At 44.4% G+C, this 23861-nt stretch overlaps 1 protein-coding gene across 1 annotated transcript; it reads left to right on the forward strand.

Moving 5' to 3' along the window:
* The first annotated feature begins 14062 nt into the window (after positions 1-14062).
* Positions 14063-15225, forward strand: LOC141620940 (F-box/kelch-repeat protein At3g23880-like). The gene has a single exon (XM_074437681.1). It carries the CDS (start codon positions 14101-14103, stop codon positions 15223-15225), a length of 1125 nt encoding a protein of 374 aa, XP_074293782.1. The 5' UTR covers positions 14063-14100.
* Positions 15226-23861: the final 8636 nt, after the last annotated feature.

Here is a 23861-nt window from a genome sequence, read left to right on the forward strand (position 1 = left end):
CGCGGAAAATCCTTTAATATGAGTATAATTTTCAACATATCTATTAAATATTTTAAAATATTAATATTTTAAAATATTAAGAGGATTAAATTAGCCTCGGCAAAGCAAACAATACTCGGCGGAAAATTCTCCGACCAAAGACCGCCGACCTATAGTCTATGGACCTAAATGTGCAAGTTCACAAGTAACTCTATTTAAATTTTTACGAACAAAAGAAAAACTACCGGACACAAACTGCAAAAAAATCGAATATATATCCTCGTATATATATAAGATGAATATCACTCCTTCCTTTCTTGCCACTCTTGATATCCGACACCACATTTAAGCAATCGTTTTCCACTAGTATCCTTCTGTCTCCACGTCGAGCTGCTCCTTCCAATCCAACCAAGATTGCCATTGCTTCCGCTAATTAGGGGTGTTCATTGGTCCGGGCCCGGACCGGACCGGACCGGACCAAACTCTCTGGACCGAAGACCAAAGAAGGGTTAAGAGGTGGACCGAATACCGGACCATATAATATTGGTCCGGTCCGGTCTGGACCATAAAAACGGGTGGACCGGACCAAATGGACCAAATATTATTGTCATTGACATGTTTTAGCATATAAAACTAGAACTCGTGAAGTTCGTAACGATCAAAATAAACAACATTATTTTCTTACTAGATTTAACTACATAATTACACATTTTATATAATACGAGACCAGCCCAACTAAATAGCTAGCCCAAGCTCAACGGCTAGCCCTAAGCACAAACGACTCCTTGCTCTCTATTCAAGAGAATTATCTTTCCTACCTATAATATGATTTACTAGCCGTTAAGTAAATATCTCCTTCCGTAAATACTATATAATGTAATGTATATATAGCTAGTCAAACATCCTTGTAAAGCAACATTCTGACAATCGAATATACGTACATTCATATCATACATCTTATAATATGGTATCAAAAGCTAGGTTATTCATTCTATAATACACAAACACGCTCATCCTCCTTCTGCCGTTTTTTTTCGTTCTCGAATTTTCAATATGACGAATCCCGAAAACACCGAAATCGTTGATACATCGAAACCACAAAACTACTCTTTCATTCATGTCGAAAATCCAAGCAACAATATTACTCAAGTCATGTTTAATGGACACAATTACGATGAATGGTCCCGTACTTTTCTCCTTGCCTTGCTTGCGAAAGGGAAAAGCGAGTTTCTCGATGGCACCGTCACCAAACCCGCAACCACGGCAGCCAATTACCAATCCTGGCGTTCCACCAACGCATTGGTGACCGCCTGGATCTTCAACTCCCTCGATACATCCATCAGGAAGACGATTTCCCTCCGTCCCGAGGCTAAGCAGGTATGGACTGATATTAAAAATCGCTTTTGCCAAAACAACGACGCTCGTCTTTATCGTTTGCAGGCTGATCTTCTTGCCTGTCGTCAAGGACCAACCGAGTCCCTTATGGCATATTATGGTCGCCTGACTACCATATGGGACGACATTCTCGACATCGGTCCACTTCCCTCATGCTCGTGAAACCCATGCTCTTGCGACTGGGTAACCATTATGGACTCTCGTCGTGCGAAGAAACGAGTTCGTGATTTTCTCATGGGACTTGATGAACGGTATGATAATGCGCGTTCTCAGATTCTCGGTACTAATCCACTCCCTACTCTTGATTTTGTTTACAATCGATTACTTCAAGAAGAAGGAGTTCGCTCCCTTAACCCCGTCAAAACTGATACACGACCTGACACAATGGCTTTTGCCACTCGTGTTAACCATGGACAGAAACATTCAGGGGGGGGGGGGGGCGGAAATCGTGAAAACCGTACTGACCGACCCAACAACTCCGAAAATCGACCCTTTTGTATTACTTGTCAGAGACCCGGTCACATATTTAAAGTTTGTTATCGAGTAACTGGCAATTTTCCCGAATGGTGGGGTGACCGACCTCGAGACCGCATCTATCTACCTCCTAATGCGACTGACATGAGTCAAGCAGTCTTCGTTCCCGACGAGGCAGGTCGTGCTTGATGGGCACAACGAAAATTATCTACCTCTGCCTCTTCTTCCCGTACACAGAATTTGGATACGGCACCGTCGTTTCCGCGGGCAAATATGGCTACTGGTCACACGGCTAATCCTCCTGGTAATGGAAACTCTTCCTCTCGTCCTTTGGTTAATAATCTTGATAGGCTTGATTTAAATAACCTAAGTCCTAAGGAGCTTAAGGAAGTATCTCAGTGGTGGAAATCCCGTAAGTCAGACACCTCTGAACAATTAAATGGTAATTTTTCCTCTTCATCTTGGATAATTGACACGGGTGCATCCCATCACATGTCGGGATGCCTCGCTAATTTTATTAATTTATGCAATATTACCCCTTTGAGTGTCGGCTTACCTAATGGGGACACGGCCATGGCCACTCAAAGCGGCGATATCCGATTATCGTCTCGTCTTATTTTACGAAACGTTTTATTTGCTGCGAATTTAAATTGCAACTTAATATCTGTGTCTAGTCTTTTACTTGACGTATCTCTTACTATACAATTTTCTCATCAACTTTGTCTTATTCAGGACCGTTCTTCGAAGATGGTGATTGGTGCGGGTGAGCAAATCGAGGGATTGTACTACTTGAGAGGTGTTCGATCAGACAAAGTGCATCTCTTTACCACCAATGTCATCGATGAGGTTGAATTATGGCACCGTAGGTTGGGACATCCCTCCTCCAATATTTCTCGTTTTTTATCTTTTTCGAATAAAAACAGTAGCACTTCTTCATTTCATAGTAAGCACTGTGACATTTGTCTCCGTGCTAAACAAACTCGAGAACAATTTTCTTTAAGCACGAACATTGCTAATGGTATTTTTGATTTAATACATTGCGATTTATGGGGGCCATATTCTGAAAATGCCTCATGTGGTTCACAATATTTTTTACCCATTGTCGATGATTTTTCACGATCCACATGGGTATATTTACTCCGTCGAAAAAGTGATACTCGTCAAACCTTATTAAATTACTTTGCTTTAATTAAACGTCAATTTCATAAACAAATTAAAGTTATTCGCAGTGACAATGGCACCGAGTTCACGTGTCTTGAAATTTTTTTTTAATGAAAACGGTATTATTTTTCAAACCTCCATGGTCGATACCCCACAACAAAATGCTCGGGTAGAACGAAAACATCGTCACATTTTAAACGTCGCTCGAGCACTTCTTTTTCAAGCGAGACTACCTATCCTCTTTTGGGGAGAATGTATCCTCGCTGCAGTCTATCTCATTAATCGGACCCCGAGTTTTATACATAAAGGCAAAACCCCTTATGAAATTCTGTTTCGAAAACCCCCGCCTACGAGTCACATTCGCACCTTTGGGTGTTTGTGCTATGCCCGTAATATCAACCGTTCTCATGACAAATTTGCACCTCGAGGACGCAAGTGCGTTTTTTTAGGCTACCCTTTTGGTAAGAAGGGATGGAAAGTATATGATATGGATACAAGCACCTACTTTTCATCCCGCGGCGTAGTATTTATTGAACACGAGTTCCCCTATTTTTCTCTAAACATACACGATGAACACCCACCAACCCCGACATTTCTGGACGACACTCTTATTCCTATTGAAAAAATCACGTCTTCCCCGACCACCCAAAATACAGCCGCTGGCACCCTCGAATCCCACACCGATACTACTTCCGGACAGCACCTAGACACAACCCAAAATCCACCCATCAACACCCCTGAACCCCACGTCGACACTACCTCCCGACCCCACCTCGACACCACAAACGACGACCTCACCTCACCCCCAAATACCGACACCCCTCCTGTCCCACCTCCTGAACCCGTCACAATGGGTAAAGGTCACCGCACCAAAATCCCGAGTTCCCGTCTGAAAGGCTTTGTTCGACCACCTATCAATCCCTCAACTCACGTTCTCACCGCCACATCATCATCTTCAGGTACGAAGTATCCTATCTCTCATTTTATTGATTATTCTAAATTTTCGACTAACCATAAAATTTTCCTAGCGGCCGTGACCGAAAATTACGAGCCAAATTCCTTCAAAGAAGCAATGCAGGTACCTCAGTGGCAGGAAGCGATGAAGAACAAAATTGCCGCTCTTGAACGAAACAACACATGGACTCTCGAAATGCTCCCGCCTAATAAAAAGGCTATTGCCTCGAAATGGGTCTATAAAATCAAATACAATGCCGACGGGTCTATCGAACGCTATAAAGCACGCCTCGTGACCATGGGAAACAGACAAATTGAAGGCGTCTATTTTCAAGAGACATTTGCCCCGACCATAAAGATGGTAACAGTCCGAACTTTACTCACCATCGCAGCAGCAAAGAAATGGGTCATTCATCAAATGGATGTCCATAATGCCTTCCTCCATGGAGATCTCAACGAAGAAGTGTACATGAAACCGCCACCTGGTTTCAACACCTCTACCGATGGAAAAGTTTGCCGCCTTCGAAAATCCCTATATGGTCTCCGTCAAGCTCCCAGATGCTGGTATGCCAAGCTCGCCACTGCTCTCACCTCCTACGGCTTCAAACAGTGCCCGTATGATCATTCTCTATTTTCAATATCTACAAATGACACTGAAGTACACGTTCTCGTTTATGTCGACGATCTTGTGATATGTGGTAACAAGACAGCTATGATCGACCAATTCAAAGCATATCTTAGCAAGTGCTTTCACATGAAGGACCTCGGTCCATTGAAATATTTTCTCGGCCTAGAAATTGCTCGCAACAACACGGGGCTCTTTATTTCTCAACGGAAGTACGCCCTCAATATCCTCACCAAAGCCGGCTTAATTGGGTCCAAACCGAACAACATACCCATGGAACCGAACCATCATCTAGCCTCCACGAAATCGCCCCCACTAACGGACCCTCAGCCCTATCGTCGATTGGTGGGCCGTCTTGTTTACCTCACCATCACCCGACCCGAATTAACATACTCAGTTCACATCCTTGCCCAATTCATGCATGCACCATGAGTGGATCATTGGCAAGCCGCGCTTCAAGTCGTGCGATATCTTAAGAGCAGTCCCGGACAGGGTATTCTACTTCGCTCCGACAACGACCTGCGCTTACATGCTTATTGCGACTCAGATTATGCGACATGCCCAAATAGCCGACGGTCTTTATCAGCCTACATCTTATTCCTCGGCAGCACTCCCGTCTCTTGGAAAACGAAAAAGCAAAATACCGTCTCACGATCATCATCCGAGGCCGAGTACCGAGCTATGGCACACACGGTGTGCGAAATAAAATGGATAAAGGGGTTGCTGCAATTCATGGGTGTCACACAAGACAAACCAATCGAGCTCTTATGTGACAATCAATCCGCCCTTCACATCGCTCGAAATCCAGTTTTTCACGAACGAACCAAACACATCGAAGTCGATTTCCATTTCATACGGGATGAGATAATCAAACGTACAATTCAACCAAGCTATGTTCACACGAAAGAACAGTTGGCTGACATTCTCACCAAGGCTCTTGGACGCACCTCATTTGCTGACCTACTCTCCAAGTTGGGCGTTTCAAATTTACACGCACAACTTGAGGGGGGGTAATACGAGACCAGCCCAACTAAACAGCTAGCCCAAGCTCAACGGCTAGCCCTAAGCAAAAACGGCTCCTTGCTCTCTATTCAAGGGAATTATCTTTCCTACCTATAATATGATTTACTAGCCGTTCAGTAAATATCTCCTTCCGTAAATACTATATAATGTAATGTATATATAGCTAGTCAAACATCCTTGTAAAGCAACATTCTGACAATCGAATATACGTACATTCATATCATACATCTTATAATATTATAATACGTGTAAAGTTGTAAACAAAGTAGAAAATAAAATCAATAATATTACAATTTTAAAACTTCTTTTCTTAAATAACTTCGGTCCATGGTCCGGTCCACGGTCTATTCGGTTTGGTCCAGGACCGGACCGAAGACCAAAGTCGAGTAAATAAGTGGACCGTGGACCGGACCAAACAAAATTCGGTCCGGTTTGGTCCGGACCAAATGGTCCGGTCCGGTCTGGACTTTGGTCCGGACCACTGAATGAACAACCCTATTCCGCTTCCTTTGCCGCCATAAAACGCATGTGCCTTGAACAACATCACACCATTCAATCACTCCTTCCTCATTTTGACAAACCATCCCCTATTCCCCCAAATCGTCTAACATTTTTGGGGTTTTGTAACGGTTTGGTGGCGATACTGTTTGATACGAAGTTGATATTGTGGAATTTTTTAACTAATGAACATTCATTTTATCGAGTGCGAGTAAATTTACTACTTGAGTGTAAAAGTGATTCTGCTCATGGCTACTCGTATTTATTTGCGTTGTGTTACGATAGTAGTAAGGATGAGTATGTTGTTGTCGTTGGGGCCGACTCGTTCGAGTATGAAATTGGGTACGACTTGTTTGAAGATGAAAGCTATTCAATTACACCAACTTATGGAGGTAGCGGATATATTGAAGTTTACTTTTATAATTTAAAGTACGACAGTGAAAGGAGAGGTTTTGTCCGAACTGATCAATTCCGGTTATTGGATGGGAATTTACTCCATGGAGATATAAGAAAGGTTATTGGATGGGAATCTGATTTGCTTCGCTATAACCCCTTTTTGTCCTTTGGCGAATATTATCATGGAGTGCATGGAAAAATTAAGGGTCTCATCATTTTTGAAGATCCTATTTAAAAGAAGATTAACCAACTTAATTGCTGATTCACTAGCCCGTTTCTCGCTTCACGACGGGTCACCAAGAAATGGAAATTTCTGCTGGATTAGTGCAACAAGCTTTTTTTTTTTTTTGGACAAAGGGAGCATTATATAAATAAATAAGCAAACAGAGTTAAGAAGTACATCACTGGGGCGGGTCAGAGGAAAGAGGCACGCAGGCCAAAACAGAGTCTAAAGTACAGAGTTCTATAACAAAAGGAGGGGTGTGATCCCACTCAAAACAACCCGACGAAATACTAGAGTCCCTAATGGAATAGTGGGCAATGGCGTCGGCGACCCGGTTGGCCGATCTCTTCTCAAAAACAATCTTCAAATGCGGGTAGTCCTGCAAGAGGGTCCTACACTCAAGAATAATGTTAGTAAAAGGTCCACAGGGGGCAAAGGTGCCCAAAATAGAAGTAACCGCGCGCATCCAGACAGTCAGAGGCAATCAAAACGTTATTCACAAGGACTCTAGAGCGTAAAATCCCTTCCCGAATGGCAAGGACCTCACACAGGTAGGGGTTAGGACCAAGGAAGCGGGTGGACCAACCTAAAACCCAGGAACCAAGACCGTCTCTGATGACACACCCCAGGCTAGTAACAGAGGAAGAAGGGGAGAAAGCCGTGTCAACGTTGGTTTTAAACCAACCAAGCGGCGGAGGGGCCCAGCTCAAGGGGTAGCTAAAGGCATCAAGGTGGGTGGAACAAATAACGGGGGCGGTGAGAGGACGGTTAGAGGCACAGGTCCAGGCAAAGGATTGAGAGGCAACCAAGGCGCAGAAAGTGGAGGGGGAGGAGGAGGCAGAGGCGGAGGGGGAGAAGGTTAACTCACAGCGACGCAACCAAAGGCGCCAAAGGACGAAGGTGTAAAGGGTAATCCAACTACGGGATTTGGAGGTGCAGTTATCATAGATCCAGTGATGGAGGTCGGCAGTGAAGAAAGATTCAGGGGCGTTAAGGATAGACCAAGAGTGGGAGGCGAAGCTACAATCACGAAGGGCATGAAGAGAGGTCTCGGGAATAGAGGGGTTAGGACACATGGAGCAGGATGAAGAGGGTAAGATGTTCTTTCCGAAAAGTGAAGCTTTATGTGGTAATTTGTTCCACCACAAAAGCCAGAGGAAGACTTTAATACGAGGTTGGGTTGGGAGATCCCAAAGCCGCTTGAGGTTATCGAGGAAGGGGGGGGAAGGGGAAAGGGTGGGGGCGAGAGGAGGGCGGCAAAGGGAGGCATAAGCGTCAGTGTATTCTATTTGTAGAATTGACTCTATTTGTAGAATTGACTCTGCTATTGTAGCATTATCCCTGAACCCGCCCCCTTAGTGTATTCTTGTAACCTTTTAGGGGTTGTTTGGTTCAAAGTATCAGAAGGATTGGAATGGATTGTCATACCATAGAGGTATGGAGTTAGAACCCCATACTTACTCAAGAGTGTTTGATTCGATCTCAGAATGAATTGGAGTATAGTAATAAGGTGGAATGGATTTAGAAACTTGAGTGTAAACATGAGTATGAGATTCCAAGGGGCCGGAATGGAGTTAGAATTCATTGGATATCTAACTCCATTCCAAAACCCTCCAACTAAACACTAGAATGGATTAAATCCATTTCAAAAGTTTCAATACAACACCCCCTTAATTTCTCGTAAAAAAGGATAATGTCTGACGTATGTTTGGTCCAATAAGAAAACGGCGAAATCTAGACCCCATGTTGCATTCATAATCAATTCTAATGTGATTATTAGTAACATTTAATAAAGAAAGACCATTTGAAAGTGAAATATTCTATTTGAGACTTTTTTCCAAGCGATGGTAATAGGCTTTTACGCGTCGTTCACATGTACAGATATAAGAATGACTCTCTAGGTTAATATTCTTACCAAAATACATGAAATATCCTACCGAAATACAAGCTAGTAATTAGGAGCTAATAGAGGAAGAATAAGTAAAAGGAGTAAGTCCAAGATATGAGAGAATAATTACTGTCTAATTATTCTCAACAGTTTGGTCTACAATATTAGATTATATCCGGTTGATATTATTTGAGCATTTCTGAGAGGAAGCAAACAAATAAAACAATGTTGACTTATTTGTTTGTGTTTTCTGACCTATGTCTGTCTATACGATAAGAAGTAGAAATAGGAAATAATTAAATGTGTTTCATGTAAAGAAAAATTAAAGTGATGGAATATTACAATTTTTCCATAAAAATAACATTTAAATCTTTTTTTATTTTGGTTTTTTATCCTATGCCTAGCGGGCATAGATTAGAAAAACCGTGTGTATTAATCTTTGTTTCGGATTGTAATCCAATAACCAAGCCGAATAATTGTTTGAGACGGTCTCCTTGGCTCTATAGTTTGTACTCGGCAGGCATCTGTTAAGGTCAAAAGCAACCGTAATATATATAATTGTTTGAGACGGTCTCCTTGGCTCTGTAGTCTGTACTCTATAGGCATCTGTTAAGAGCAAAAGCAGGGTTAGACACTCTATAAAGAGTTCATTAACCATTGAACTAGAAAATAAGAAACTCTTTAGGGTTTTTGTCAAACACAACCTTTAAAAAACCTTTTTTTTAAATACCACCTTTAATTTTTTTTTTTGTAAAACACAACCTTTAATATATTTTTTTTTTGTCAAATACGACAATTTGGCAGAAGGACTCGGCATTTTGGCCAAAATTTGACAACTTGCAATGGGGTGACTTTTTTTTTTTTGGCCCATTGCAAGTTGTCAAATTTTGGCCAAAATGTCGTGTTTGACAAAAAAAAAAGGTTGGTACTTTCGTTCGATATTTGAAATAGCAAACAAGGTTGATTTGAGGTGTTCTTAGAATTATTGGAAAGCCGAGAGTACAAGCTTTCAAAAGGTTACCAATACAGTGGTGATAGGTGGCTTTATATGGGGTTTATTGGTGTGTAAAGTAAGGCTGGTCAGAGAGAGTTGTTCTAAATCTGGGTTTATACAGGGTGGTCGGGGATTTATTGTGCGCCTTTTAATCGGATTATAATGCTTTGTTTGTTTGAAATTTGATATGTAGGTAGAGAGAACTGTAAGGTAGGTCGTAGTTATATTATTTCTGGTGGTTGGTGGTTTCAAACGGTGGTTCCCCTCTACCTACCTTGCGCACTCCTCCTCTACTAAGAACACATCTCTTATTAAATCCGTCCTATACTCTTATTGAAGTGGCTTATTTCTAAAGAGAGAGAGAGAGAGAAAATGTCTTCCACAGGATCTCCATTTATTATGGACAATTTCTAAGTGGCCTTGGAGCGCAAGGAACTCAAAATACTATGTAAGCTCAGATTAGAACCCTAAAACCGTAACACTAATTAATTTCTCATACGAGAGACACTTGCTCAAAACTTCAAATAACCTTCCTGCCAAACCCAATTGATTTTATTTATCACACAAAAATGGCAAAGGGGCGACGGAAATACAAAGGAAAACAACGGCGACGGCGATATGAGGCGTTAATTGAATCAACAACTAATCCATTGCCGTATCTTCCCGAAAATATCATCGAAGGTATATTACGTAGATTACCTTGTAAGGCCATGGCGCGATCCAAATCAGTTTGCAAGACATGGAATTCAATAACATCGTCTCCCAAATTTATGGATTATTACCATAAAAATATTCGTCAAGTCGAAGGTAATATTTTAATCTTTTTCAAACACAAATATTATTATATATCCGGTGAAACTAATTGCTACACCTTAAGTCCTAGTAATGGTAATGCTATAGTCGATGCTGACCTGTTGGAATATTATACTCGAAAATATTGTAGACATAATTGTGTGACACTTTTGGGATCTTGTAATGGTTTGGTGGCGTTATTATATAATAACAATTTGATATTGTGGAACCCTTTAACTAAAGAACACTCATTTATTCGAGTTAGAAAAGGTTGGGCATGTAAAATTAGTTGTTGGTCTCGTGAGTGTTTATTTGGGTTGTGTTACGATAGTAGTAAGGATGAGTACGTTATGGTGGTTAGGTTCGAGTGTCAGAGGCGCGGGTATCTCTACAATGACATACACAATGACGGTGACATGTTCGTTAAGCTTTACTTGTACAATTTCAACTACGGTGAGGAAAGACAAGATGATAAGCAAGCTGAATTCCGATTATTGGATACGGACAGCTTATGCCAAGGCGGCATAGGAAAGGTTATTTGTGGCTTACTTCATTGGGTTATCCAATACAACGATTTTGTAGATCCGATTGTGAAAACGGGTATTGTTTACTTTGATTTGAAAGAAGAGAAATTTAAAAAAATAGCAAGGCCGGATTGGAGTGACGATAAAACAATGCTCGGTTTAGCGACATTAGATGGAGAAAATCAACTTGGTTGTGTTCTACACGATATCGCTTGTGCAAATTTAGAGGTTTGGGTGATGAAAGAATATGGAAATTCCGACTCATGGAATAACGTGTTCACGTTTCCGTACATGAATATGGTTGACGATTGTAGATCGATAAATTATATGAATATCCTTGGAGTTATGCCGAGTGGGGAGTTAATTGTTAATTTGAATGATAAAGAGTTTTGGGTTTATGATATCCACAGAGGAAATCGTAGGGAAATGAAATCGCGATACATAAATTTTGATTTCGCAATTGTATGTGAGCCTACGATAATTTCACCACCTGAACCTTTTGTCGAAATTGGTTATGAGAGAGTATACGACTACGACTACTACTACGACGACTACCACTACGAATACGAATACGACTATGACTACTACTACTACGACTACACTTACTACTATGGTCTGTATGTAAATGAGATCGATTATGAAGATTATGTGAACGACCTTTATGGTAAGTGGAGTCGATTAAGGTCAAGGATGGGAAGAAAACACTGCATTACTTGTATTTAAATAATAATGCCTGATGTATTTTTGGTCATTTGTTGTCATTTTTCTTGAAATAAACTCCGTATGTTTTTCGTTCTACAATATTCGATCCTGAATTCTGAATTCTGATAATAACAAATTTCAACAAATGTAGGAGGCGACTGAAAACACCTAGCCTGAATTATTGGTTTGTTTGATTGTTTCGCAATCAAACAAACACGAATGAATTAAACTATTTGATTGTTAAAATTAAATTCAATACTATAGTACGGTCTTATATTACTTCTCAATCTTACGATAATACGATCTGTATATTACCGATTCTTATAAAATGTATGGTTCTCAATTTGTGGTCACCTTAACCGTGAAGGAAGACGAGCGATTGGCTTTAAGCTTTTTTTTATTGAACTTGTTATATGACGGTCTTATATAAATATTACTTGAAAATATAATTGATCGAAGTTTTTATTTGTGCTCGTTTCTTATTGAATCCGTCCCATGCTCTTATTGATGTGTTCTTATAGAAGAGTTGCTAAAATGCAAGGAAAAAATGTCTTCCACAAGATCTTCATTTATTATGGATGATCTCTAATTATCCTTGGTCCCAAGGATATCAATTTTATATAAATTGTTTTGGTATTTTTTACCGAATTACTGATTGTTTTAGGGTTAAAGTGGTCTTACTCGTTAATCGTACAGTTTTAGGTTATGTATATGATTGATTGTGCGTTTGTATGATGATTATAGTGCAAATAATGTAAATGTAAAGAATTGACACAAGAGGTTTGGTGATATCAAATTTGCGCGGAAGCGGTTTAAAGAATAACGAACAACCATGAAATAAGGAATAGTTGCTTCGAAATCTGTCTAGAAATCGAAACAATGGTATATTTGCTCTGGTTAGACCTATAACTCGAACAATAACTCGGGTTGAAGCTTGAAAACGCGTCAAACAATGACAATTTTGGAACGAACTCGTCGAACCGGTTTACAACTGTACACGAAAAACTTACTGTTTTTATTCAATAACTCAAATCTTCAATATCTAAAACAAGGCAAAACCAACTTAAAACACGCTGAAACTTACCAAAACTCGACTTTCCTAAAGCTAATACAATTGCCCTATATTTCTTATTCGACAATTAGGAAATAAATAAAATAACCAGCTGCAATTTTAAATTGCTTATTCCTAAATAATAATACTTCTAATACTAATAATATTAATTGAGATGACGACATTAATTACTTGACTCCGAGCTAAACTTGAGCTAGTCCGCGTCCTCATTTTCCGTGAGCTAGCACGTTCAACCTTATCTTCATTCTGTCATCGTCATTTTTGGATTATTTGGTGACGCGAAAAATCATGTTTGAAAAACGACCGCGAAGAAGACGGAATCCTACCAATATGTTCACTAGCCATCTGAATATTAAAGTCACAAGTACAATGGAGTACTACGGCAAAATTACTAGTAAATTGCAGATTTGCCTTTAAAAAACCTTTTTGTTTTCCGATCGAGGAAATAATTCGAAGTGACTCTTTAAGGTCCAAATAGTTTCGAGAGAGGCAAAGAGATCAAAAACATGATTATGGGCGATGGTGGCTTTTTTTTTTGTCAATCGAAGTGCGCACTTAGTCGCATTACAATAGAGGAGGAGTGGGGATTCGAACCTGAGATCTATCATCTATTGTCTACAATACCTCTGTCTTAACCATTAGATTATGGGCGATGGTGCATTTGTGCATAGGAGCAGCATGATTTACTAGGGAATGCTATAATGATAAAAGTAAAACACAGGGCCTTTTGTGTTTCTATGTTGTAGATAAAAGACGAGGTGAAACCAAAGAGACTCAACGAAGGTTTAGACGAACCCCGGGCACCGAGGACCAAAGCCATGCATTCCCATCAAGCATTGCATACAACAAGCTTAATATACCATAGCTCAACCACGCAAAATGAAGATCAAATGGACGTTCTAATACCTTTGGTTTTTGCACAAAGACGAAGGAAAAAATATGACATATTATTTGATGACCGATAATAAGTGAACCAAATTGAGTGAGACAGCCAACATAGAATAGGTTGATCGGAACAAAGGGAGTAACTCTTATTAGATGTATGGTTCTCAATTTGTGGTCACCATAACCTTGAAGCGAAACAAGTGATTGACTTCAGGCTTTCTTTTTTATTTGAACTTGGTATATAAGGTTCTATATAAAATTGCTGGTAAATATAATTGAGGTTTTTATTAGAACTCGTCTCTTGTTGAATTCATCCTACACTCTTATTGGACTGGTCTTATAGAAATAAAGGAGTTGCTAAAATGCAAGAAAAAATGTCTTCCACAAGATCTCCATTTATTATGGACAATTTCTAAGTGGCCTTGGACCGCAAGGAACTCAAAATATTATATAAGCTCAGATCAGAACCCTAAATCCTTCCTGCAAAACAAAATTGATTTATTTATCACACGAAAATGCCAAAGAGGCGACAAAACTACAAAGGAAAACAACGGCGACGACGATATGAGACGTTAATTGAATCAACAATTAATCCTCCATTGCCGTATCTCCCCGAAAATATCATCGAAGATATATTACGTAAATTACCTTGTAAGGCCATGGCACGATCCAAATCAGTTTGCAAGACATGGAATTCCATAATATCGTCTCGCCAATTCGTGGATTATTATCATAAAAATATTCCTCAAGTCGAAGGTAATCTTTTAATATTTTTCAAACACAAACATAATTATATAACCGGTGGTAAAACTAATTGTTACACCTTAAGTCCTAGTAATGGTAATACTATAGTCGATACTGACCCGTTGGAATATTATACTCGAAAACGTCGTGGAATTAATTATCTGACACTTTTGGGGTCTTGTAATGGGTTGGTGGCGATATTGTATAATAAGAAGTTGATATTGTGGAACCCTTTAACTAAAGAACAATCGTTTATTCGAGTCAGAAAACTTTGGGTACGTAACATTAGAAATGAGTCTCGTCTGGGCTTATTTGGGCTGTGTTACGATAGTAGTAAGGATGAGTACGTTATGGTCATTAGGTTCGAGTATTATGAGAGTCGCTCGTATTTTGACGATGAAGGTAACAGGTCCGTTAAGTTTTACTTGTACAATTTCAGGTACGGTCAGGAAAGAACAGATTATTTCCGAACTGAATTCCGATTATTGTATAGTAACTTATGCCAAGGCGGCATAGGAAAGGTTATTTGTGGCTTACTTCATTGGGTTATCCAATACTACGATATTATAGATCTGACGATTGTGAAAAAGGATATTTTTTACTTCGATTTGAATGAAAAGAAGTTTAAGAAAATAGCACGACCGGATGGGATTCACGATAAAACAATGCTCGGTTTAGCGACATTAGATGGAGAAAATCAACTTGGTTGTGTTCTACATGATATCGCTTGTGCAAATTTAGAGGTTTGGGTGAAGAAAGAATATGGAAATTCCGAGTCGTGGAGTAACATGCTCACGTTTCCGTACATGAATATGGTAGACGATTGTAGATCTATTAGTTATATGAATGCCCTTGGATTTATGCCGAGTGGGGAATTAATTGTTAATTTGGATTGATGGGGCATATTCTGCACCGCTGACCAAGTCAACACATTGAGCAAGGTCAAAGATATCCACAGCAAGTCAACGACTCAGACAGACTAGCCGATGCATCCCATCGGCCTGTCACCTGGGTCTCGGCATGACAGCCTGCCAGCCGGGACACATACCCGCGTACTCATATCCAAGACCCCTCGGCGGCGAGTCAATACGGCCCGCCGGCCTGCCATAGGTATCTCGGCCGAGGGGTAGATCAGTCTTTCCACCTGCTAGCCACTTGGCCACTTGGCCACTACGTGACAAAAGGTGAAAGCCTATAAATACTCCTCAACCTTCATTGAGGAAAGGATCCCACAACTAAAACCTAAATACACTATTCATCTGGTAATATCTCCCTTATCTCTCTACAATACGTATCTAGCCAAGTAACACAGCTTAATCCTCTAAGTTTACTGACTTGAGCGTCGGAGTGAGTACGCTTGGCACACAAACAAGCCCTCGCCTCGTTCATTGTTGCGGAGAGAGGCCGAGAGGGACGACAGAAGCAAGAAGGGTTCAACTCAAGACATTATTCTACAAGCCACGGGTGGTAACTAATAACTGCTCTGGAAATTACACCCGGAACAATTGGCGCCGTCTGTGGGGAAGGACACTAGAAGCTGGTCACATTCATTCCCAAACAACAAATCAACAAAAACCCACCCAAAAAGCTAAGAAAATGTCGAAACAACAAGAGGTATTCGTGACGGACGAAACCGAATTTTACCACGATGATGTCGTCCACAAATCTGAGTCGAGCAACCCTCCACCTAAGCGAGTAATTCAACCAGAATTCGGGATGCCAATAATACCCGACACACCGGTGCCAGCCAACCAGGTCACCATCATGGGACGATGTGGTTGACGTAGCAAAGTCAAGATGCTCCCGGACCTAATCGCACACGCCCGCTCACACTGTCACGCCGACAAGAGCGGCAGAAACTGTCCAGGAGGCTAGGGCCCAAAATGTGACTCCGAGAAATTTGAACGGGGCACTAGGAGAAGCCGACCAAGCCAAGACGCCGGGGGAGCCCAAAGTGGGCGCGGTAGACCTAAGTCCTTCCCACACTCGGGGGAGGACAGCGTCCCCGCCGCACGAACGAGGCTCACCCCGAAGGAGCCAGAGGAGTCCGACTCAGCAGAGTTGGAGAAGAAGTCCGAGTCGAAGAAGGAGCCCCTCCCGCTACGGAGGGAGGAGCCAGGTTAGGGATGCAAGGAGCCGGTCGCCGCGTGTCGTTCGACACGTGGTTAGGCAGCCCCTCAACGCCTACGTCTTGGAAGTCCCGGTGCCGCATAAGCTCAAGTTGCCACCTCTGTCATACAAGGGAGATAGTGATCCAGCCGACCACGCTGAGGCTTTCGAGTCTTACATGTCGGTATGGGAGCAGCCCGATGAGGTCTGGTGCCGAATTTTCCCAACAACTTTGCATGGGATGGCTCAGAGCTGGTACAAAGGGCTTCCCGACGGCTCGGTGTACTATTACGCCGATCTAAAGGATGCCTTCCTAGCCCAATACTCTTGTAACAAGAGAAGAGCCGTAGAGACATCTGACCTCCTGACTATCAGACAGGAGGGGGGCGAGTCTCTCCGGAGCTATGTGAAGAGGTTTGATGGAAAGGTCCAGCAGATTCGAGAAATTAATCCCGAGCTGGCGGCCTTCGCGCTGATGAAAGGCCTCCCAAGGGGAGCCTTAAAACACGAGCTCATCAAGAGCGGGGGCCTGGGCTTGAACGCCGCCAGGAAGTTGGCCGACCAAGCCATCAAGGTAGAAGACTATCACAAGACCTGGGTAGATCCCAGCGAAGCCGAACACTCAGAAAAGAAGAGTCACAGGCAGGACAATCAGGACGAAGGACGCCGCGACGACAACGGTTCGCGGTCCGATGGAAGACGCCGTGAGAATAATAGATCACGGTCGGACAGGTCCGACCGGAAACAGGACTCGGCGGGCGCCGGATGGAACTCAGGAACGTACCATCAGAGGCGGTATAGTGAGAAGACCCCTCTCGTCGTATCAGCCGCCGAGGTCTTCGCCCTGAGCAAAAACGAGGGCCAGAAGTGGGAGAGACCCCCCAAGCCAAAAAGTGACGGTGACACGAGCCAGTACTGTGAGTACCGCGGCCACACCGGCCATTTAACCAACGACTGCCGCCATTTGAAGAATGCCATAGAGGAACTGATCCGAAAGGGAAGCCTCGGCAAGTACGTTGCAAAAGGTCAAAAGACTAACGCCGGCAGTTCAGACAAGAAGTCCGTCTTCGAGCGGATAGGAGTGATTCACGTTGTCATCGGTGGCAACGAGAACGGAGGGTCCACTCATGGGCACAAACGACACCTAAACGAGCTATACCAGGCCATCAACTTTGTGCCCAACTCGGGATCCCCCGCAAACATCCCCGATATGACTATTGGAAGAAAGGACTACGAAGGGGTCATCGCCCCTCACAACGACCCGCTTGTAGTCAATTTGGACATATCCAACCACCTGGTCAAGAGGTGCCTGATTGACACAAAGCATACACGAACATCATGTTTAGAGAGTGCTTTCTCGGCCTCGGCCAAGATCAAGGACTTGAGCCCCCGCACCAACCCCCTATACAGCTTCTCCGAGCCGGCCTGGTGCCGCCGGGATCAATCGACTCCCGGTGACGTTCGCGAAAAGAACGCGGCTAAAAACGTCCCTAGCTGAGTTCGTGGTCATTGACGGCTCGTCCGCCTACAACGTTCTCATAGGCCGAGTCACCCCGAGCGAGGCCGACGCAGTGATGTCCATCCGGCCCTAACACCGCCGTACGTCTCGGACCGGGGGGAAGCGCAGAAGCTCGTCTCCAAAGACGAGAAGGACGAGGTGATCAACATCCAGATAGCTGCCCGAGGATGCAACATGCAATCCCTCAAAGAGGCAAGGAAGTCCGAAAAAGGAAAAAGCCCGTCCTTACAGCAGGAAGGCGACCTCATGGACGCAACTAGTGGCTGACTGGGGAGGGGAACCTGTGATGAGCCATTAGGGCATTGGCAATCTCGTAGGAATTTATGTAGTCATGAGGTGCCCAAAATAGCTGTGGACACCCCAACGCATGTTTTTACCTAATGAAAAACCAGCCAAGCCTTCCATCAAAGCAAAGTTTTCACATCGCTTATCTATCAAGATACCGACGCCACCATACCATCATACCGACAAGAGCGGCAGCCTCAATCAAGATACCGACGCTACCACACTCGTCATACCGACAAGAGCGGCAAATAAGCGTTGAAGACATTAGCGCCGTCGCAGTCACCCCAAGTAGTAGACGCCACGGCAGCCACCCCAAGAGGTAGACTCCGTCGCAGTCACTCCAAGTGGTAGACGCCACGTAACACGCTATCAAGATACCGACGCCGCTCACACCGCCATACCGACAAGAGCGGCAGTCTCCATCAAGACATTAGCGCCGTCGCAGTCACCCCAAGTAGTAGACGCCACGGCAGCCACCCCAAGAGGTAGACTCCGTCGCAGTCACTCCAAGTGGTAGACGCCACGTAACACGCTATCAAGATACCGACGCCGGCTCATACTGTCATACCGACAAGAGCGGCAGTCGTTGCGAAGAAATAGAGCGCCGTCGCAGTCACCCCAAGTAGTAGACGCCACGGCAGTCACCCCAAGAGGTAGACTCCGTCGCAGTCACTCCAAGTGGTAGACGCCACGTAACACGCTATCAAGATACCGACGCCGGCTCACACTGTCATACCGACAAGAGCGGCAGTCTCCATCAAGACATTAGCGCCGTCGCAGTCACCCCAAGTAGTAGACGCCACGGCAGCCACCCCAAGAGGTAGACTCCGTCGCAGTCACTCCAAGTGGTAGACGCCACGTAACACGCTATCAAGATACCGACGCCGGCTCATACTGTCATACCGACAAGAGCGGCAGTCGTTGCGAAGAAATAGAGCGCCGTCGCAGTCACCCCAAGTAGTAGACGCCACGGCAGTCACCCCTAGAGGTAGACTCCGTCGCAGTCACTCCCACGGTCATTCCGACAAAAGCGGCAATCTCCCTCGTAAGGCGGATACCGCGACAGTAACGGCCATCGCACACTACACTCGCAAAAACAAGCGAAGTGTCTTGGAAGCGTTGAAACACAGTTGAGATACGCACTCTAAAACGGCCCCGGCTAAGTCGAGGCGGAAACAAAAGGGGCGCTCAATTGGGAATACAGGAAGACAACTCTGACAAAGATGAGATAAAGACCTCGGCCTGGCCGAAGGCGAAAGAAATGAATTATTATTAGATGTCACAAGGTTACAAGTAAAAAGAATACAGACGACGGCCGTCCCCACAGGGATAAGCCGAAACGTAGCCTACAAAAGTTGTACAAAAAAAAAAAAAAAAAAAAAAAAAAAAAAAAAAAAAAGAAGAGATAGCGGGGAGGAAGGGCTGAGTAATTGGCTCCCAAACAAATGAAGCAGATCTCGTAAACTTGTTCTCATCAAGCAGCACATGGCAGTATGCGAGGAGCTGAAACAGATCTGCTGTAGGCTTGCTCTCCTAAGCCTGTCGCTGCCTGCCATCAGTATCGGTAGCCGCATCTTCTTCAAAGAAAGTAACCCAAAGAAATGCTTTAGCAGCCTCCGCCTTTGCCTCGGCATCCTCAGCTGCCCTCATCCTTGCGGCTTCTTCCTTAGCCACCCTAGCCCTCTCAGCCAGAGCTGCTTTCTCCGCGGCCGCCTCCCTCTCCATCTTCGCCTTCACCGCCTCCTTGGCCTTCTCCACCGCGGCATTCTCTTTAGCCTCGAGCTTGTCATCAAGCAGTGCTTCGAACCTGCCCCACGGGAAGGAACCATCCAGAGGGAAGAGCTCCCGATAACTTCCCTAGCAAAGATCTTCGGCCAAATCCCGGAACTGGGCGCACAGTTTGGGGAGCATGACGGTTTGGAGCATCTCGATGTCCACCTCTTTTTGCTTAATGATGGCCTCTTTGCCCCGAACCACCTCCGCCTGAGCCTTAAAAAGGCCCCTGAGCTCATCCCTCTGCTGGAGATAGAGGTCGACACGCCCGAACAAGGTCACATTTCCTCGCGACTTTGCAACATCGGCCGCCGCAGACTCGCCTTAGCCCTCTCAAAGAAGGACCTCCTTTTCAGCGTCCTCCCTAAGTTTTCTCTCGGCCAGAGCGCCTTCTCGGCTTCTCCCCTAAGCCTCTCGCTCATTAAGGAGCTCAAGCTTCGCCGACGCGGCCACCTGCTTAGTGGCGTTACGCTCATGAACAGCCCGAGCCACGGCCTTCTCTTGCTCCATGAGACGAGCACCGGTAGCCACGTTCCACCTCGCCAGCTCCCTAATCAGCTTCGTGCCCTCCTCTATAAGCTCGGAGACGGAAGCCTTCTGGGATGAAGGGGCGGTGGTCACAATTTGACCACTAGCCCGCGGCTGGGAGACGAAAGCCTTCGGGATAGAGGGTTGACGGCGGCGCCTTGGTCACCAACTCGCGCAGAGGACCCCGCCGCCACCGCCCGACGTGAGCAACAATGCCCGATCATGGGCTGGTCTGCAGAAATTCAATTAAAACATCAGTGTCAACATTGACTTACCAAAAACACCTAATGGCACGGCTAAATTTAAGCCACAAGCTAGATAGGTACCGTGTTTGGCCTTCTTGGCCGGAGGAGGCACTTCCCTGCCGCCGGTAGAAACCGTCCCTCTCCTCTTACGGATAAGGGGAGATCCCTCCGCGTCGAATCCCCTCATCGGGAATGTCAACAATCTCCACCTTCTTAGGGGAGGGGATGGGAGCGGGAACCGCTGTCGACGCCGTTTTCCGCGTCCGACGCACTACGCCGCTAACAACCCTTGCTCGCGCCTCCTCCTTGCTCAAGGCCTTCACCATTGCCCATAAGGTCATTCGGCGACGTCCTGCGATCATGGGCTAGAGCCTTGGGATGCAAGTTAGCAACGGTTTTATCTTTGTGCAGCCCCATTCTCCGAAGAAGGTCCTCAGGTAGGTCCGGTCCAAAGTGGTCTGCAAAAGAAACGAAGCAAGAGTCAAGTAGAGGAAATAAATCGAGGTCCGAGAAAACAGGAACATTGAGAGCGGTGATGGGCCTCACACCGACCCCACTCACCCTGCGCCAGGGCCGGTATGAGGCCAACATAGCAAAGCGGCTCATCCTGAAGAATGATCTGCGTCGGGGGGATCCATCTTTTCGACATCCCACTCTTGTCCACCTCGAAGAGCCTCATCGCCAGCCTCTCGTCCTCCTTCAGATGGACCCTGCTGGCATCCATTTTCAGATGTTTCCGGGTGACCCATCTGTCATGCTCCGCCCTAGTCTCACACCGCAAATTAACCTGGTGCTGGAAGGAGCAGGGCAGCGGATAGTCGTCCGGCACCTTAACGTACACCCACCGACCCTGCCAATCCTTGCAAGAAGAGAGTTTGTCGACAGAGACATAGCCCTGCTCCGTTTGCACACTATACCATCCGACGCGGCCAGAGATCGATGGTTTAAGATGATGAAGTCGGCGGAATAAATTCACCGTCGGAGCCTCTCCCTTAAAGAGACAAAGCCAGACGAAACCGATTATGGTTCTCATGGCCAACGGGTGCAGTTGGGCAACGGCAACGTTCATAGCCCTAATTATGGCCATAACATACTCGTTCAACGGAAACCGGAGCCCGTACTCCAAATGCCGCATGTACACGCCGGTGTGGCCCGGTGGAGGGCAACAGACGGACTGACCCTCCCCAGGGACAACAATTTCATATCCCCTACCAAAGAAAAAATGGCCCTCGAAAAGTTTCTCGCCGGAACAACTGGCAAACTTATGGGACCAAACACGGTCAAGACCGATCTTACAGACATAGCCGTGATCCATGACGTACTGTCTCCCCTCACTAGGACGAGATATTTCCTCCTCCTCACCGAAATCATCACCAAAATCACCACAAGAATCTTCATCCTCCCATTCCTCCAGAATTTGAGGATCAACTTCAGGAGAAGGAGACCTATGACCCTCCGACACAGGCCCACTAGGTCCAGCATCAGCAGAAGACATGTTCACAGCAAATTACTAGCAAGATAAAAGAAAAATTCGTTTGTTTACCTTAAAGGGAAAAAGTGCCCGCCGGATCAAAAACTCTGAAGATTGGAAGAAAAGGAAGCCCTTGAAAGTTTAAGAAAGATGAAGATTTTAGGAAAATTTGAGAAAATAAAATTAGTGACCAAAATCACGGAAAAACTGCCCTATTTATAGGAAAAAGCCTATAAAGAAGGACCAATCGTGAGCACACCCATGGAGCGACAAACAATCAGCGAAAGGTGACACGTGTCGAGCATGCAACCACGGAATGTCAATCGTCGCAACAGTTAAACGTCAATCAATGCAACAGTGACCAAGCGTCTTCAACACGCCCATTCACATCTCTTCGACTATTCATCTTCCTCAAACAAATTCCTAGGTAGCTGGTCACCGTCGGCCACCTGATCAACCAAGCCAGGAAGCACCGGCCGGGGGCAATCAAAATCAACCGGCACTCTCAGCATTGGTCTCGGCCAGCCTCATGTTCTTTTCCACATCGGATGCCCTTTACGCATCCATGTGGAGGGGGGATATGGTATACGGAACGGCCTAACAAGAGCCACGCCGATGCAGAAGAAGTAGCCGATACAGAAGATTTTCTGAAAATACTTGTGCAGAATATATGCTCAACGTACATCGGAGCCCATACCACGGCATAGACTACGCTGGGGGCAAATTGATGGGGCATATTCTGCACCGCTGACCAAGTCAACACATTGAGCAAGGTCAAAGATATCCACAAAGAAAGTCAACGACTCGCACGACTAGCCGATGCATCCCATCGGCTCACACTGGGTCTCGGATGACACCGCCACCGGGACACATACCGCGTACTCATATCCAAGACCCCTCGGCGGCGAGTCAATACGGCCCGCCGGCCTGCCATAGGTATCTCGGCCGAGGGGTAGATCAGTCTTTCCACCTGCTAGCCACTTGGCCACTTGGCCACTACGTGACAAAAGGTGAAAGCCTATAAATACTCCTCAACCTTCATTGAGGAAAGGATCCCACAACTAAAACCTAAATACACTATTCATCTGGTAATATCTCCCTTATCTCTCTACAATACGTATCTAGCCAAGTAACACAGCTTAATCCTCTAAGTTTACTGACTTGAGCGTCGGAGTGAGTACGCTTGGCACACAGCCAAGCCCTCAGTTCGTTCATTGTTGCAGGAGAGGCCGAGAGGGACGACAGAAGCAAGAAGGGTTCAACTCAAGACATTATTCTACAAGTGTAGATACCCGTATCCGTCGATATTGGAATTTATAGAGAACCCGACAAACACCCGATGATGATAGGACACATGTATTCTTTAGTTGTCATTGTCATTATTTGGAGCTCGTTTTACGAGGTAGAATGGGCATCGTCGATGAAGTATTTTATTAATTTAAATGATATTTAAATTAACGTTTTTTAGTGAATTCATTCTGTTAATTTAAATGATATTTAAATTAATGTCTTTGGTAGGTTCATTTTGTTATTTTAAATGATATTTAAGTTAATGTTTTTTAGTAAGTTCATTTTATTAATTTAAATGATATTTAAATTAAA

The sequence above is a fragment of the Silene latifolia genome, chromosome X (genome assembly GCF_048544455.1).
Source record: "Silene latifolia isolate original U9 population chromosome X, ASM4854445v1, whole genome shotgun sequence".
Taxonomy (NCBI): Eukaryota; Viridiplantae; Streptophyta; class Magnoliopsida; order Caryophyllales; family Caryophyllaceae; genus Silene; species Silene latifolia.

Bases quoted from the DNA above. Each gene is read 5' to 3' on its own strand.
- LOC141620940 (XM_074437681.1), top strand. From the start codon at position 14,101: ATGCCAAAGAGGCGACAAAACTACAAAGGAAAACAACGGCGACGACGA.